The following is a 16319-nucleotide window of genomic DNA, read 5'->3' as shown; positions in this document are numbered from 1 at the left end:
CGGAGCATGCATCATCATGCAACACATCACAACACAACAAGCAAGCGATCCACTAAGCTAAATAAATGGAAATCACTTCTGACCCAGCTGGAATACAGTATAAGAAAGACTTGACAAGAGAAGGGGTGTGTTGTTATTTTGTGGCATTCTTTTGTTATTTGCAACTAATTTGTTCCCAGGTAAACACCTTGTTAGATGGTAGCTATTACCCTTCACTCTTGGGCAGATACAGTATGTGGACGATAAATTGTGTCATTTATATGAATTTATAGTTCTGAAGTGGGACAGTAATAGTTAAGCCTATTTAATGTAATGTAGCTTCAGACACAGTTAAGTGTCACAGAAACCCTTCACTTAAAATACAAGTGAAGCTGTGTGTCTTAGAGTCTTGTTTGAAATGTAGCCACAACATTGTATTATCAATGTATAGAATTATGTTTGGATTTTGCATATATTGCCTTTTTGAACTTTGGGACTCTGGCCAGTCCTTTCCTGTGTGCTAGTGATATTACACAACACATTACACTTGTACTCAGTAATGAGTATTTTCTTTGGAGGCACTGTTTTTAAATACCACAACTTTGTTCATGTATAAGAATGTACCAGTGTCATTTGAGGTGAGTTGGAACATGTGAGAAATGATGAACTTCTGTGAATCTGAAATCTATATTTATAATTAATACGTATTTCACTTAATTAGTGGCTTTATAGTGGAACTTAAAACTCAACATGATTCATTGTAAGGTGTACAAAATATAGAATAAATTGAATTGTTTGTTTTTTGAACAAAACAAACAAAAAATTCCTACATTGCAAAATTGAGGTTTGTGCTTTCTCTGCTGTCAGTCAAACCTTAGCCACCCTAGTAACCTGGTTACTTAAGTGCATGTAAACACAGACATGTTGGCCACAGCAGTGGATGAAGATTATACCAAAAAAAATGATACCAAAAAGGTATTCAGGTATTGTGTTACCTCAGTGTTATGGGAATGGCAGAAATCCCACCTGTCACTGACTACAGGGAATTTCCCAGGTATTGATAGCAGCTCCCTGAGGGCCACAAATGAGATGCAATATCCCAGAGATTCCTTTCCTTTTTGTAATAAGTGGTCCTATCATTTGCCTTTTGTGCAGGCATGACATTTGCAAAATAGTCACATTAAGTTACAAAATAGTCACAGTGCAATACTGCAGAGTGCAGTATACATGTACTTCAGGTTGGTGTTTCTGTTTTGTTGTTATTGGACATATGCTTGTGCCATATACTATCAAATATTGTGACTCATTTGTATCCATTATAAAAATGTATTGTATATGATTTTTCTTGCCTATAAGACTACGTAAAGAACAAGCGTGGTGGAAGGTCATGCTCTTACCTTGAAATATTAAAAAAAGAGCTTTGTCTGTCATTTAGAAATGGTTTGGTTCAGCAAAGCAGATGTGACAAAAAAACATAAATAATGTGCAAGTTGTGTTAGAAACCTGAACCAACAATCCTTAAATGTGTTCCAGCATCTCCAATACAAACATCACCGGTATAAGAAGGAGATATGGCAGATGCTAGACCACCGAGGGTACCGAATTTCTTTTGTTAAGAAAGGTTTGTCCGTGTGCCTGCCACATGTTTATTAAATGAATGATAACATAAACCAATATTATTATTCTACATCTTTCTGTAGAGATGTTAGGGCAGCTGTGGCTCATGACGTAGAAAGGTGGTCTAACCGTCCCGGCGTTGGCCTATCTATATGTCAAAGTGTCCTGGGCAAGACATTGATCTACAATTTGCTCTTGGTGGGTCAGGCCAGATTTTTGCATGAGAACTGGTGCAATCAGTGTGTGTATGAATGGGTGAATGAAAAGCAATTATAAAAGCCTTTGGCTATCTGCGTTTGATGTATGACCTTTTACTTCTGCACTAGCTGGCTGCAATCCTCCTCCTTCAGTGAGCAGCACTGGTTGAAGTCTTCTAATATTCCAAACCAGCTGGATAGCTGAATCACATTGCTCAGACTATTCAGCTTTCATACCTTAGTTTCCTTCAGTTTATCACTCGTTTAACTATTTCCGTTTAACTAAACTCTTGTCCAAACAGTCTTTGTTTGGACAGAGACTGTTTATTAATGTTCAATTGGAATGAGGAGCAAACGTTCAGCTTCGGTCATAACGAATTGCAGTAAAAGTTTGTGGGTGTGGGTTGTAAGAGGGTGAAGAGAGAAAAAGAGCAAGACGAGGAGCAAAGCTTAGCCAGTCAATGGAATGTACACATCTCTACTGAATACGATTGTACCCATTTTATTATTATTTCTAAGAATAATAACTGTTTGAAAGGGCCCAAAAAGAAGAGCCACTGACCACTGCGATTAACTACTGACATGTGATTTTCCGATAGGGCCAATATATAGGCCCTAGAGAGAGTGTTGCAAACTGTAACATTAAAAAACAGCAATTATGGAAGGCTTTGGCAGTTATTATGATGATTCTTGGGACGTCAGGATATAAATCTTGGTTGTCTTATACACAAAATAGAATGATGAACAAGTCAGATCTGGCTACTGGAGGGCATCCAACCTAAGTGAGAAATGAGTTGGAGCAGGGAATTTCAGCCTCTATTCAAGGACAAGGCCAGGTCCTATTTTCCAAAGTTAAAGTGACACGTTGGACCCTGATCAATTTGTTTTTAAAGCACATGAACTGTGAAAATTTACTGAGTGAGTGAGAAATGCGGTGGACCAGGAGATAGAGAAGTGGGTTAAAATACTGATTTACACGAAAACCCAAAAAAACAGACAACAGAAAAACTATTTCAAAAACGGTCAAGCAAAAAAAGCTTAAACAAAAGAAAAAATAATTGTACTGAAAAGTATGAATATAAATGCAATAAAATCTAAAATAATCAAGATTAGTTGAACTTTTTATTAAAGAAGATGTTTCCTAATTTCAGACTCACCTTTCCTTAAGTTCCCTCATTAGGTGTGACAGGAAACTGGCAGGACCACTCTCTGGGCGTTACATCTGTTACCCAGGCAGCAGCTTAACAAAACACAGCCTTGCACACCACCATCACCATTCTCAACACTTATAAATATAGGAGCAAAGAAGCATCTTAGTGAGGCATGTTTGGCTCAAGGCTACGTCCCTATTTTTCTGCCCTCTTGTCTCTTTTTCATCCATTACTCAGCAGCAAGACGCTAAAAATGAAGTGCTCATTAGACTGAAACTGTTACGTCCTGTACCAAAAGAAAAGCAGTTGTCCAGGCATGAAACTTAAGGAGACACAAGAGTACACATGAAAATGTAGTCTGTGACAAAGAAGGTGGAGGCTAGTGTTGAAAGCTCTGTAATTTTGAGCAATTAATCAGCAGAGTACTATAAAGAAATCAGGGTTAGGTTCCAGGAATGTGGAAAGCTTTAGTTTCCATTAGTGTAACAATACATGCAACAGATAACTTGGTACTGACTTTCATTACGTTTGATATCCAGTCCAATCCAACATTGAAAGAATGTTGATTATATTATTCGCAAGCAGTTAGCCTATTAGACGTTTAACTTGTAGGATCCTCACTCTGCACTATCCTTAAACCGCTTGAATGCCTCACACAGAGCTGTTTTCTGGCAAGACACAAATGTGTGTAGTGTTCAAAATGCAGCAGAACTTTTGACAGATCTTGGACCTAAAACTCAGTCATAAAGGCAAATGATAGGTCTCAGAGCAAAAATCCATGCCAACTACCATCCTGAGGTGATGTACAGAGAAATGCTAGCTATTTGATTAGTTGGTGATTAGCATCTGTCACACAAATGTTGGTCCAACACTGGTTGTTGATTGACAAGTGATTGTAATTGCCTCCTTATGTCTCTTTTGTTTTTGTTTTCTTTGTTTTGGCAGCTCACAAAAATCTTATGGTTGTTTTTACATTCTTTTGGACATGACGCTTGAATACTTTTGCAAAAACACTTTAAATGATGGGGTAAATCCTATTAAATGCCAACTAATGTTTGCAACACTACTGTATAATCAGTGTGTCAAAAAGATAGAAGTTAAAGATAGACAAATGGATTTTGACAATATAAAAATTGTCAGTTATCAGTCAGTTTTTAGAGATGCATTGCATCACATTTTTGAGTTTACCAGGGCATCTCTGTAAAATATCTATTAAAGGATTATTAAATATCCTTTAATAACCTGGAATTGAATTTTAGGGGATATCATGACAAGTAAATATTCTGAAATATAAGGTTATCTGACAAATATGCTTTTTTATAAATTCAATGAAATGTTAGTTTTATGTTTCTAATTTTGTTTTAAACTTATTTTGTATATAAACAGCTGATATTACACAGACAACGTGCAGTCATTAATGCATTTAAAGGGTAAAACATGGAAAATACAGGGAACACTAGTATTTCAGTACCACGGTAAAAAATATTAAATGTTATTTTTCATATCATGAGTTAGGAAAATACGACCAACAACAGTGAATTTTATAAGTGTGAACATGAGTATCTACTATCAGCCTCTTTATTGATCTCTATTGGTTTAATAACGATTCATGTTCCCAAAGATCTTGTTTAAGACACCGTTTAGCTACGCAGGAACAAATCTAGTGCAAGTTCTCAGCAACCAGTACTGAGCTTACAAGGTCAGAGACTGAAATTAAACTTTCCAACTTGTCTTACCTTTGTTTGTACATATTTTTACTTTGAAAGATCACTAGGCAACAAAGCATAACAAAACGTGAAAATGGCAATAACTTAATTGAGACATTTGACTTTGTTATTTAGATGTTCAATAGCTGTTTTCATCAGGTGGCTGGCTAGTGGAACATACAGTAGCACACCCAGATGGTGTTACACACACACACACACACACACACACACACACACACATATGCAAAGGCTTAATACAGAAGTAATTTTGTCCACCCCCACCTTGTCTGTCATTCTAGCCTTTCAAACCGGGGGCGTATTCTTCATTGCACATTTGCTCATACATTCAGTCACACGCACTCACATGACATGGAAAAAACTGCTCAAGGCTTCTTTGGTTGCCTAGGTGCCCAACTACTCACCTGCACCCACCCTTCTTCACCTGTTATGCTTAAGACCAAAATAGTTCTAAAAGTAATTACATTATCCTCTGGTAATTTTGTTCATACTTGTAGGATTGTTAACATGGGTGGTTCATTGAGGTTTTTCCCTTGGGTTTTTGGTTTGCGAGTGTCAATCAATCTGAGTGCCCATTTACTGAAGATACACCTGCAAAGGTTAACCTGTGTTAGTGGGCCGCCCATCCTGCCCATACTTGATCTGCTGTGACTCCTCTCTTTTGTCCCAATCTCAACTTTTCCAATCACAAGACCAGAGCCTCATCCCATACCTAACCAACTAAACTATTCAATTTCAATTCAATTCAATTCAACTTTATTTATATCGCGCCAATTCACAACAAAGTCATCTCAAGGCACTTTACAGAATAAAGTCAAGACTATAAATATGTATAGAGAGAACCCAACAATCAATTCCCCCTTGAGCAAACCCTAGGCAACAGTGGAGAGGAAAAAGTCCCTTTAATGGAAGAAACCTCCAGCAGAACCAGGGTGGACGGCCATCTGCCTTGACCAGTTGTGGTGAGTGGAAAGTGAAAAGAGAAAAGAAAAAGAGCAACAAAAGCAACAACAAAACATCGGACAGGTTGGTAGGACCAGTAGCTGCCCACTGTAAAACACACAGCTTCAAAGCCCGGGGACACCTGCAGAGAGGGACAGAGAGAGGGAGACAGAGAAGGAGAAGGACAACTGCGGGAGAAAACACACAGAGTAAATGTCATACAGCGGCGACAATTGTGGAGGAGGAGGAAAGGAGCGCAGTGCATCGGGGGGTGAATACCCAAGCAGTCTAAGCCTATAGAAGCATAACTATAACTAACTATAAGCTTTATTAGCTTCAAAGTAGCTTTATCTCTACTTTTAAGCCTAGACTGAAAAGTAGAAAGGGTGTCTTCTTCCCGAATCTGGACATGGGAGCTGGTTCCACAGGATAGGAGCTTGATAGCTAAAGGCTCTGCCTCCCATTGTACCGTTCTGGGAACCACAAGTAGGCCTGCTTTCTGAGATCAAATTGTACTGCGATGATATGGTGCTATGAGCTCCCTTATATATATATATATATATGATGGAGCCTGACCCAGAGTTTTACATGTAAGAAGCAGGATTTTAAATTCTATTCTAGATTTAATGGGAAGCCAATGGAGAGAAGCTAGTGAAGGTGAAATATGATCTCTCTTGCTAGTTCCAGTCAGCACTCTTGCTGCAGCATTTTGGATTAATTGCAGGCTCTTTAGGGAGTTACTGGGGCATCCTGAAAGTAAGGAATTACAGTAGTCCAACCTAGAAGTAACAAATGCATGGACTAGTTATTCAGCATCACTTTGAGACAGATGCTACCAATATTGGCAATGTTCCGTAGGTGGAAGAAGGCTTTTCTAGAGATTTGTTTTATATGTGAGGTTAAGGGTCAAAAATAACTCCATGGTTCCTTGCAGTAGTACTGGAAGCCTGACTTATGCCATCTAGAGTAACGATATGGTTGGGGATAATATTTCTGAGATTTTTGGGCCCAAATACTATGACTTCAGTTTTGTCTGAGTTAAGAAGTAAAAAATTGTGGGACATCCAGGCCTTTATGTCTTGTAGGCATGCGTGAAGCTTGATTAACTGATTTGATAAAATTTTTTCTTCTGGTTCCATAGATAGATCATCAACATAGCAATGGAAGTTTATGGAGTGTTTTCTAATAATGTTGCCTGAAGGAGGGGGGGAGAGAGAGAGAGAGAGAGAGAGAGAGACATATATAGGAGACATATATGCGACTGTAGCACAGGAAGGTAGAGTGGTTGTCCACCAATCTCACAGTTGGTGGTCACAGTTGTCCGAGGCTCCTCCGGTCACATGTCGAAGTGTCCTTGAGCAAGACACTGAACCCCAACTTAGTTTCTCCCGGTGAGCGTTGGCCAGCTGCATAGCAGCTCCTCCATCTGTGTATGAGTGTGTGTGATTGTGAGTGTGAATGCGTGAATAAGAAGCAGTGTAAAGTGCTTTGAGTGCCAATAGGTAGAAAAGCGCTATATAAGTGCAGACCATTTACCATATAAAGTAAAAAGTATTGGTCCTAACACAGAGCCTTGTGGAACTACATAGCTAACCTTTGTGTGCATGGAGGATTCATCATCAACATGAACAAATTGAAATCTATCAGATAGATAAGATTTAAACTAAACTAGTGCAGTTCCTTTAATCCCAATTTCATGTTCCAGTCTCAGTAATAAAATCTTATGATCAATGGTATCGAATGCAGCACTAAGATATAACAGAACAAGTATAGAGACGAGTCCATTATCTGAGGCGAAGAGAAGATCGTTGGTGACTTTTACCAGTGCTGTTTCTGTACTATGATGAACTCTAAATCCTGACTGAAAGTTATTTCAGTTATTCACATTATTCCTGTAAAGGTGATCACATAATTGTTTTGAAACTACATTTCCAAGGATTTTTAGAAATAAGGGGAGATTAGATATTGGTCTGTAATTGGCTAAAACACCTGGGTTAAGACAGGGTTTTTTAAGTAGTGGTATAATTACAGCTACATCATAGGCCTGTGGTACATAGCCTGTTTCTAAAGATAGATTGACGATATCTAATACGAACGTATCTATTAAGGATAAAGCTCCTTGAGCAGCTTAGTTGGAATAGGGTCTAGCAGACAGGTTGTTGGTTTAGATGAGGTAATAACTGAAGTTAGCTCAGAGAGATCTATGGGTAAAAAGCAGTCTAACAGGGATTGAGGCCTTATCGATGACTCTGGCACTGCTGTACGTAAAGATCTATCTGTAATATTTGGGGGGGGGGATCTACTGAATTCTATCTCTAATAGCTACAATTTTATTCATAAAGAAAGTCATGAATTCATTGCTGCTCAGAGTTAAGGGAAAACTAGGCTCAACAGAACTATGGGTCTTAGTCAGCCTGGCTACAGTGCTGAACAGGAACTGGGTTTTTTTTCTTGTTTTCTTCAATTAATGATGAATAATATGCTGTTCTAGCATCACGGAGAGCTTTTTTGTACATTTTGAAACTATTTTTCCAGTCTAAATGAGATTCTTCTAAAGTTTTGGAACGCCACTTCCTTTCTCACTTTCATATTGCCTGTTTTAAGGTGCGTGTTTGTGAACTATACCATGGAGCTCACCTCTTCTGGTTTACTGCCTTCTTTTTCAGAGGGGCGACACTATGTAACTAAAACAAAGGAGCTCAGAAAAAATAAACGAGAACAGAAATGATCTTTACTAAGACACCTAGGGCTGCGGAATGCTTAAAGCTGACTAGTTTATATGATTTGTTATGTCATCATCTCTAAGTCACCATGTCTGCCAAAATTGTTTATAGCTGTTATTAACAGCAACTGTTTGTCCTCACCTTTTAAAATCAAGTCAAATCAACTGAATTTTCCAAAGTTGGACATCTCAAGGATGATCAATTTTGAATGTCAAGGCAAAGGCTGTGAATACTTATGTACATGTGATAAATTTGAAAATATTTCAAACAAAACTCATTTTACAGCCTCTTGTCTATATTAAGATTGACATTTAAGTTAACAACCTTGGCCAGCAGTGTAAACTCTTGACCAAGAGACACAACATTGACATTTATATACAAAATTACTCAGATCACCTTTTGTTTCTCTCCATTTGTTCCCTTTCCTCAGCTTTTGGAATATGTCGGCAAAGGAAAGAGCATCGTGGACGTGGGTTTGGCTCAGGCCCGTCAGCCTCTCACCACTCGCTGCCACTACTATGAAGTGGAGATTGTTGATGCTGGGGAGAAGTGCTACATTGCCCTGGGTCTGGCTAGAAGGGTAAGTTTCTAAAAAAAAAAACTTTACACACACCTACAAGGAATTTTTTAATATTTTAGGCAGACTAGCTTGATGAACCCAAGAGATGTTGAGTAGAGTTAGCTACTTTTGGCTTATTCCTACAGGTGGACTAAGTCAGTGTCTTCTCTCCTGTAATCATGGAATGTTGTTAAGTTGTATACTAGTAACACAAGTGTATATTTTATACTGTAACTTTTTCTAAGCACTTTTGATGAACCTGCCTGGACATAAACTAATCATTGATGCAGTCACAGGCTAGAACAACACTCTTGACATACCTGGAGCAACAACGCTGCAACTCTGTCACAGACTCAAGAAAATCTGTTAACATCACAGACACCAAATACATTGTTAAAACAAAAGGGAGCAAAACAAGTTTAGGCTGTAAAGTGCTTTTATAAGCCTTTGGTTATCTGATCAGTAGGAAACTTTTAGCCATTTAAGTACTTGATCTGATTGTTTCTCCCGTGTTGGAATGAATATATTTCTTCTGTGCATGTTTGCCCCGTGTGGTGTTATATTGGAAAAGGTGACAAATTTATGGAAGGAACAGAAATAAGATGACTGCAAAATACAACTGGTCTGTGGCTGATGCATATTTTTTCTTTTTTGCTCTTGCTGAGCTGTAAAGATCCTCTTGGGTCCTTTTACAAAGTGATGCAGTAATATGTGCTTCTGAAATGGCTGCTTAAATAGAAAGAACGGTAGAAATTATTGTTTCTATGACATCTGGGTCCAACTTTGTCTTCTTCTATTAAATAGCAATATAATCTTCTCAAAACTGGTGAAAACTTCTTCCCCTTCTCTTATATTTCCGTTAGATTAAATGCTTCACAGCTGGTAGTACCACTTTGCACATGTGAAAAAAGGTAATTTATACATATGTCTATTTTCTTGAAGCAGTACATAACGGTGTACGCTTAATTTGTGTCAGACTTTCAATACTGCTAATTAAAAACATTTGTTGTTCTTTTCCAGCATTTGATTTGAGCAAGTTTTTGAAGTGAGGTCATATCACGGAAAACTTTGACAAAACGTGTCTTGCCAATTGCGCAAGTTTTGTGCAAGCTCTAGGAATAATGGGAAGGAATAGGAAGACACCCCCACAAGTTGGGGGAGGTAGTGAAAAGAGCCTCTTGTCAGCTCTGGAATAGGAGGGAGGAGTTAAGCTGAAAGCCCCGAAGTATAGACAGTGACTGTCTGTCACTGCTGACCTGCCAGCTAGAGGATATCGTGGTTCAGGGTCAAAACAGAGAGGGACGCTTGGACACTAAATGATGAAATATTCTCCTGGCCAAAGGTTTTAGTCATAGGAAGGTGACTGAAGGTGTCACCATTTAGATGTGTCTAAATAAAAAAATTTGTCTTGTCATTTCGCCCTGTAATAAGCATATCCAAAATATTCTTAGGCCATTCTTGGGAATGTTTCAATCTTCGAATAATTGAAGAGCAGCACCAACTCTTGTCCTTTGCATGGTGAAAATATGAAGGATGGTTATACAAATACGATCCTTTTAAAAGGAATATACTTGTAATAGACAATAGCACTACCCAGAACTTTATTTTCTTTCCCATTTTCCAGAAGCTTAACCATTCTTGGATCTAATGGTGTACTTTGGGTACACGAAACACTGCCAAGAGGAAAATTCAATTATAGACATTTTAACACTATTCAATTGAGGCCTCATTTGATTTTCCAGAAAATGCACACGTGGTTCCCATTTCATCATTAGCAAGGCTGCCTTACAAATGATTAATATCTTTAGTTGAGCTGCTTTGATGAGTAAAACAGACAATCCTCTGGTAAAAATCTGTACCTGTTGAACTGTGATCACCTGAGAATTAAAAGAAAGTGAACATAAACAATTAAAACATCTTGTGTAAGCAAGATTTTTGTAGGACCAGTTGCACTAGTGCTGTTTTGAATCGTCCTCACCAAGTTCAAGGACAGGATTAAACTTGTAATAATTTCTGCTTTCTGTTAAATAGATACTCTTAAAACTTACATTTTACCTAATGTTTTCAGAAACCGTCTTCAACAGCTGGGGTTCAGGAGAGTTTTTTTTATACCCTGAATGTTTAGCCTCGAAGGTGTCATGGATGTAAAATATTAGTGACCACCGAGACCTCTAGGGAGCTGCCAGTTCATTCTCTCACATGACCAGAACTCTTTTTAATACTAAAAGTAAAAGATGAAACTTGTAAATTATCTTTCAAGCTCTGAGGCTGCTTATGTTGAACAGACGTACAGGGGTGCACCAATCACCAAATGGCATTAACGCAGTTCTTGTGGATTGTTAAGATATGGGTGCAGACCTAAAATGGTCTGCATCTACAAAGTATATACTGTATTGCTTATATACCTCATTATGCAATAATTCTACAATGTTGCCTCACACACGTCGATAATGGTGGAGCTGCCATACAAGGCTTTTGCTTGACCCACTTATGTGGGTCAAAGCAAGGTATCACTGTTTATACCAACGACACTTCGTCATGTGAACAGGAGGGCTGGGGATTAAACCTCTGACCCTAAGATTGGTGGGTGATCTCTCTGCCTCCAGAGGCACAGCCTTACCTGCCGGTTATCACCCAAGCCATCTCATTTTACAGTTTGTTAGGGTGTTGTTGTTCTGCGAATTAATGGGTATCTGCCATCTGATGACGTAGATGTGTTGTTTGCCGAAGCATTCACCCTGCCAGAGGTATGCACTTATTTTACTCTTGCGGTTCTCAGAGTTCATTATAATCGATAAATAAACTTTAATACTTTGTAAGGAATGTGATTTGTTTGCACTGCTTTGCACAGTCTTTCATGCCAAAAGGTTTTTCTATTCATACACATGAAGAATTTAGACACTTCTTTGAGAGTGCTGAAGCTTTTTTGACTTTTTAATGGTTTACCTTGGTAAAAGCACCTGACTAGTGCCCTAGTCACAGTTTTGTTTGATCAATAGCATGCGCTTCGAAACGTGTTTGCCCATAACTTTATTAAGGGAAATACACTGTGTGGGCATCTGCATTGGTGTGGTTGGCAGACAGAGTTGGTGTTGCGTATATAATAACCACTAGGGGTAAAGCAGTTCACAAAATTCATGATTCCATTCATATAACAGTTGTGTTTACAAATGTTTACTTTAATATTCAGGGTAAGGACAAAATACTTTTAACTTTTTGAATGTTGTGGCTGATTGGTGTTCAGCATAAATAACAAACTTTTACATTACTTTTTCAACACAGTACTGCTCTGTTCGTCGTATTTTCATCAGTGCGTTGCTTATGTGTCAGCAAGATGGGATGTTATAAGTCATCTCAAGAACTTTAGTCAAATGCTGAAATCCTGCATCCTCCAGAACTGCATAGGGCTGCATGTCCTTATGGATTTAGCCCTGTGTGAATTCCATGGAGAGGCTGTTTAGGGTATATCCTGTTAAATGTGTAGCCTTTGACACATTGAATCACCAGATTCTCCTGTCTGCACTCTCTAACTTGGTCATCTTTAGAACAGCTCTGGCCCAACCTCGGTCTTACTTATCTGAATGACCCTTCATGTTATCTTTGCAGGGGCACGTTTCTAACTCACAGGCTCACTGTGCAGGCACCAGTAATATCTCGTCTTGACTACTGCAATGTCCTGTTGATGGGGTTACTGTTACATTCAGACCCCTCCAGATGATCCAATTCAGCAGCAAGTCTCATTTTTGATCAGCCAAAAAGGACACACATCACACCGCTCTTCAGATCTGTGCACTGGTTTCCTATAGCTGCCTGCATCAGGTTCAAAGCCCTGACTTTTGCCTAGAGTGATAAACTCAACAGTACCATATAACCTCAACTGTCTCTTTCAGATCTCTAATTCCTCCTGCCCATTGTGCTCTGGCAACAAATGGCAATTGGTGGTCCCGTCACCACACAGCACTCTTTAGTTCAGTGATCCCACAATGATGGAACAAACTACCAAACTGCACACTCAGCAGTTTACCTCCCAGCCTTTGAAAAAACTGTTTAAAATAGAAATCCTCCGCAACTGAAATGTAAATGGTTCCTCTAAAGTATAGTGCTGTTAGCATAAGCCACATGTGCCACACTTTCTTCTCCTTATTGTCATGGGTAACATTTTTCTATGGACTCCACTTTCCTTCACATGACATTATGCATCATGCAAGTGTTGTATGTGTACATTTACAAAACTAATTTACAAAATATTCATTGGATGGGTGGAGTTTCTAAGGATTTGTATAAAATAGGTACCTTATTCCTAACAACTTTTTAAAGCAAGGCTTTAGTTAAGGTTTTACAGTAATTATCTTCCACATATTAAGTGGATACTTGTTAGGCTATCATGCGAACAGTCAGTGTTTTGTTCATCCTGTATTCTAGCAAAAGTAGTGAATGATTAGATTCTAAAGGTTCGAGCATACTTGCTGTTTCCCCAGGCATCTGCATAGATAATGGCAGGATCATCAGCTCACACAATTCCTTGTGTAGTTTGTGTATGTATAGAGGATATAAAAGGTTACCCACATCTGGGCAGACCCAGGCCTAATCACCTCTGAATCACAGTTTTACTTCCTCATGAATATCAGCTTTTCCACAACACACCAAAAGCCATGGCAACACTTAAAGAGGCTAATATATAAACACAACTAATCAATAATTTTCCCATTCTCTCTGATGTTTACATCATGTCTTAAAAGAGCAGAAAATAATTGCTGAAGCTTTCAACTCCTTCAGAAGAGTCTGGCATCTTGGTGGCCTCCCTCACTAGTCTGCCGTTTGCATGGTCACTGGGTTTCTGTGGACAGCTGGCTCCAGACAGATCCATGCATGTGCCATGTTCCTTCAGTTTTTTGACATTATGGCTAAAACGGTCCTTTTCTCCAGTTCTTTAAAGTATGCAATGAGTGTGTTTAAAGGGGGTGAATCTTTATGCAATCACTAATTTTTTATTTTATATTTTTGAACCTCAGTTGGTAAGGCAGTCGTCCACGGACCACTAGGTCAGTGGTTCGATCCCCTATCCCGGCTATATACAACATATAGCCGTCTCTGGGCAAGACACTGAACAGCCCATTCCCACCCCCAGCTGTGCCTGTGCTGGTCCAAGCCCGGTAGAAATTAGGAAGGGGTTCGCATCAGGAAGGGCATCCGATCTAAAAACTGTGCCAAATTAACATGCGGACAATGATCCACTGTGGCGACACTGAACTCACCGGATAAGCTGAAAGGCCAAAAAAGTAAAAAATAAAAGAATGTGTTTCTACTTTGACAATTTCAATTTTTTTTTTTGAGTATTGTTAATACTTAGCTTCTAAGATGACTGTTGGAGGACAGAGGGGAATCTGGGCTGTTTTTAAAGATGGATTTAGAGAAATCAAAACAACTTAGGGTGAAGAAAATGTCTGTTTACAAATTACACTAAATATTTATTACAACTTATTCAAAACGGTCATAATATCAGGTCTCATAGAAAAGCAACAATTGTTTTTGGTCATTTTAGGTGCCATACTAGAAGTTACACTTTGGAAGTTAAGTTAGCCCCTTTTGGTGCAGAGAGAAAAATGGACGGATTAAATAATGGAGAAATTAAGTATATGTAATAAGAACACTTTCAAACAGTACCATGTCACTGGCTTCTGCATATGTAAAGACAGTATTATATTTATTTGAACAAATGTCCATCACTTGAAGATCTTCACGCACTAAACGTCACAGCCTGGCAAAGGATGTGAACCAGTAAATGAATTAAGGGGTTGCAGACATGTCTATATTTAATAGCAAGAGAGAGGAATGTTTTTTTTTTATTATTTATTTTTTTGCTAGAAAGTTGAAAAGCACTAAGTTCCAATGACAAGTACCCTTGTCAGCAGAGCTGATCTGAAAACATCAATTATTTTTTAAAAGAACAACGAATCAAATGCTGAATGAGGTACGGCAATGCATTACAGAAAATAAAAACAAAATAAAAAATGTAAAAATAAAATCACATATTGGTCCAGGGCTGACGTTCTGGTCTTCTTTTATTTTTCTAGTGCTGTCATTAAGTTAATTTTATTTACCCATTGCTTTGGCATATGGCAGATGTAGTAACCTCATACTGTGTTTACTGCTGATTATGAAATGATATACACTATAATAATTTATATCTGTTAAACATCAGCACGTGTCTAAGTGCAGCCCCAGTCATCTTTTGGTAATGTTTGCTTGAACACATAGGACTATTGTCCTATTTTACTGCACATTGTTTTAATTCTGTTCAGATTTCAAATATTTTCAACTGCATCAAATAAAGGGAAAGCCGGGACTTAAAACATTAATTTGAAATTAGCTTCTAAAAAATGGTGGAAGTAAATTGTTGAATCCCCTAAGCTGCTTTTGCCAGTTTCCTGTTCAACAGGGAAGTCGCAGATATTTGTTCTATGTGATAAGTTTGAATGGTTTTTTAGGCAAGGTAAATGTGTTGTTTTGCACGGTTTTGTAATCTAAGATCTGTTTTGACCCTACTGCCATTCCTAGACCTGTCATGACCTCTTGTTTCCCCTCTCATTCCTATGAAGATAAGGGTTTCCATGATTGTAAAGCATGTATATGCTTGGTAGCACAGTTGTTTTTCATCCGGTAAACACATTGGTTGCTAGGCTGTGGTACAAAGAGAGACTGAGGCCTAGTTATGAGCTGGGCGACCATAAGGGGTAAGTTCGGGTCGATTAAGGATTAGATCAAGTGTGTGTGTGTGTGTGTGTGTGTGTGTGTGTGTGAGTGAGGGGGGGGCAGGTAAAAAAAATCAGGAAATAGATAAATTATCTGAAGCTGTTTTGAAAACACTGTAAACCAGATGAAAAAGATTTTTACCCTGGGAAGTAACAAAGCTGATTGGGTTAAATGGAAAGATGGATTAGAGAATGTCACGACGGAGGAGTAAAGTGATAGATGTGTTTCAGCAACTTCAGTGTCTGATTTCACCAGATGTTTTCTCAGTTCACTCTTGACCCTCCGTCTCTGATGACTGGACTGACTCGATGTACATAAACACAGTAATAAAGCTGCACATACGGACTAACACACTGACACACTAACACTAACTGCACTATTACACACATGAAATAGAACCGCTCATGAGAGTGGAATGGCAGCGCTTCCTCCGTCCTCATATGCCCCAGGACTAGACCCTGGGAACAGCTCTCTTCCTCTTCCTTTTGTGATGCAGTCTTATTAACTGTTTCTCAGTGTTTCTCCTGTGGACCTGTTTGTCTAACAGGGTCAGTTTTAGGTTAAAACAAAAGAATACTCCCTATAACAAAGCCTCGGATCTAGTGAATGAAAAACGCAGATCACCATGAGCAATGTACCACTAGTTCTAACGTAAGAGCTGCAAAGATTTGAAA

The 16319-nt window shown here is 38.6% G+C and overlaps 1 protein-coding gene across 8 annotated transcripts in view; it reads left to right on the top strand.

Annotated features, from left to right (window-relative positions):
* The window catches only part of spryd3 (SPRY domain containing 3), a 57354-nt gene that overhangs the window by 19957 nt on the left and 21078 nt on the right, over positions 1-16319 (top strand). For all 8 annotated transcript variants that reach the window (XM_067526018.1, XM_067526023.1, XM_067526020.1 and 5 more), the window contains one exon: positions 8764-8913. In XM_067526018.1, coding sequence (XP_067382119.1) covers positions 8764-8913 — 150 coding nt within the window. The remainder of the gene's footprint in view (positions 1-8763; positions 8914-16319) is intronic.

The sequence above is a fragment of the Channa argus genome, chromosome 13 (assembly GCF_033026475.1).
Source record: "Channa argus isolate prfri chromosome 13, Channa argus male v1.0, whole genome shotgun sequence".
NCBI lineage: Eukaryota > Metazoa > Chordata > Actinopteri > Anabantiformes > Channidae > Channa > Channa argus.
The sequence above is the reverse complement of the archived record's forward strand: the minus strand, read 5'-3'. Positions and strand labels throughout refer to the sequence as shown.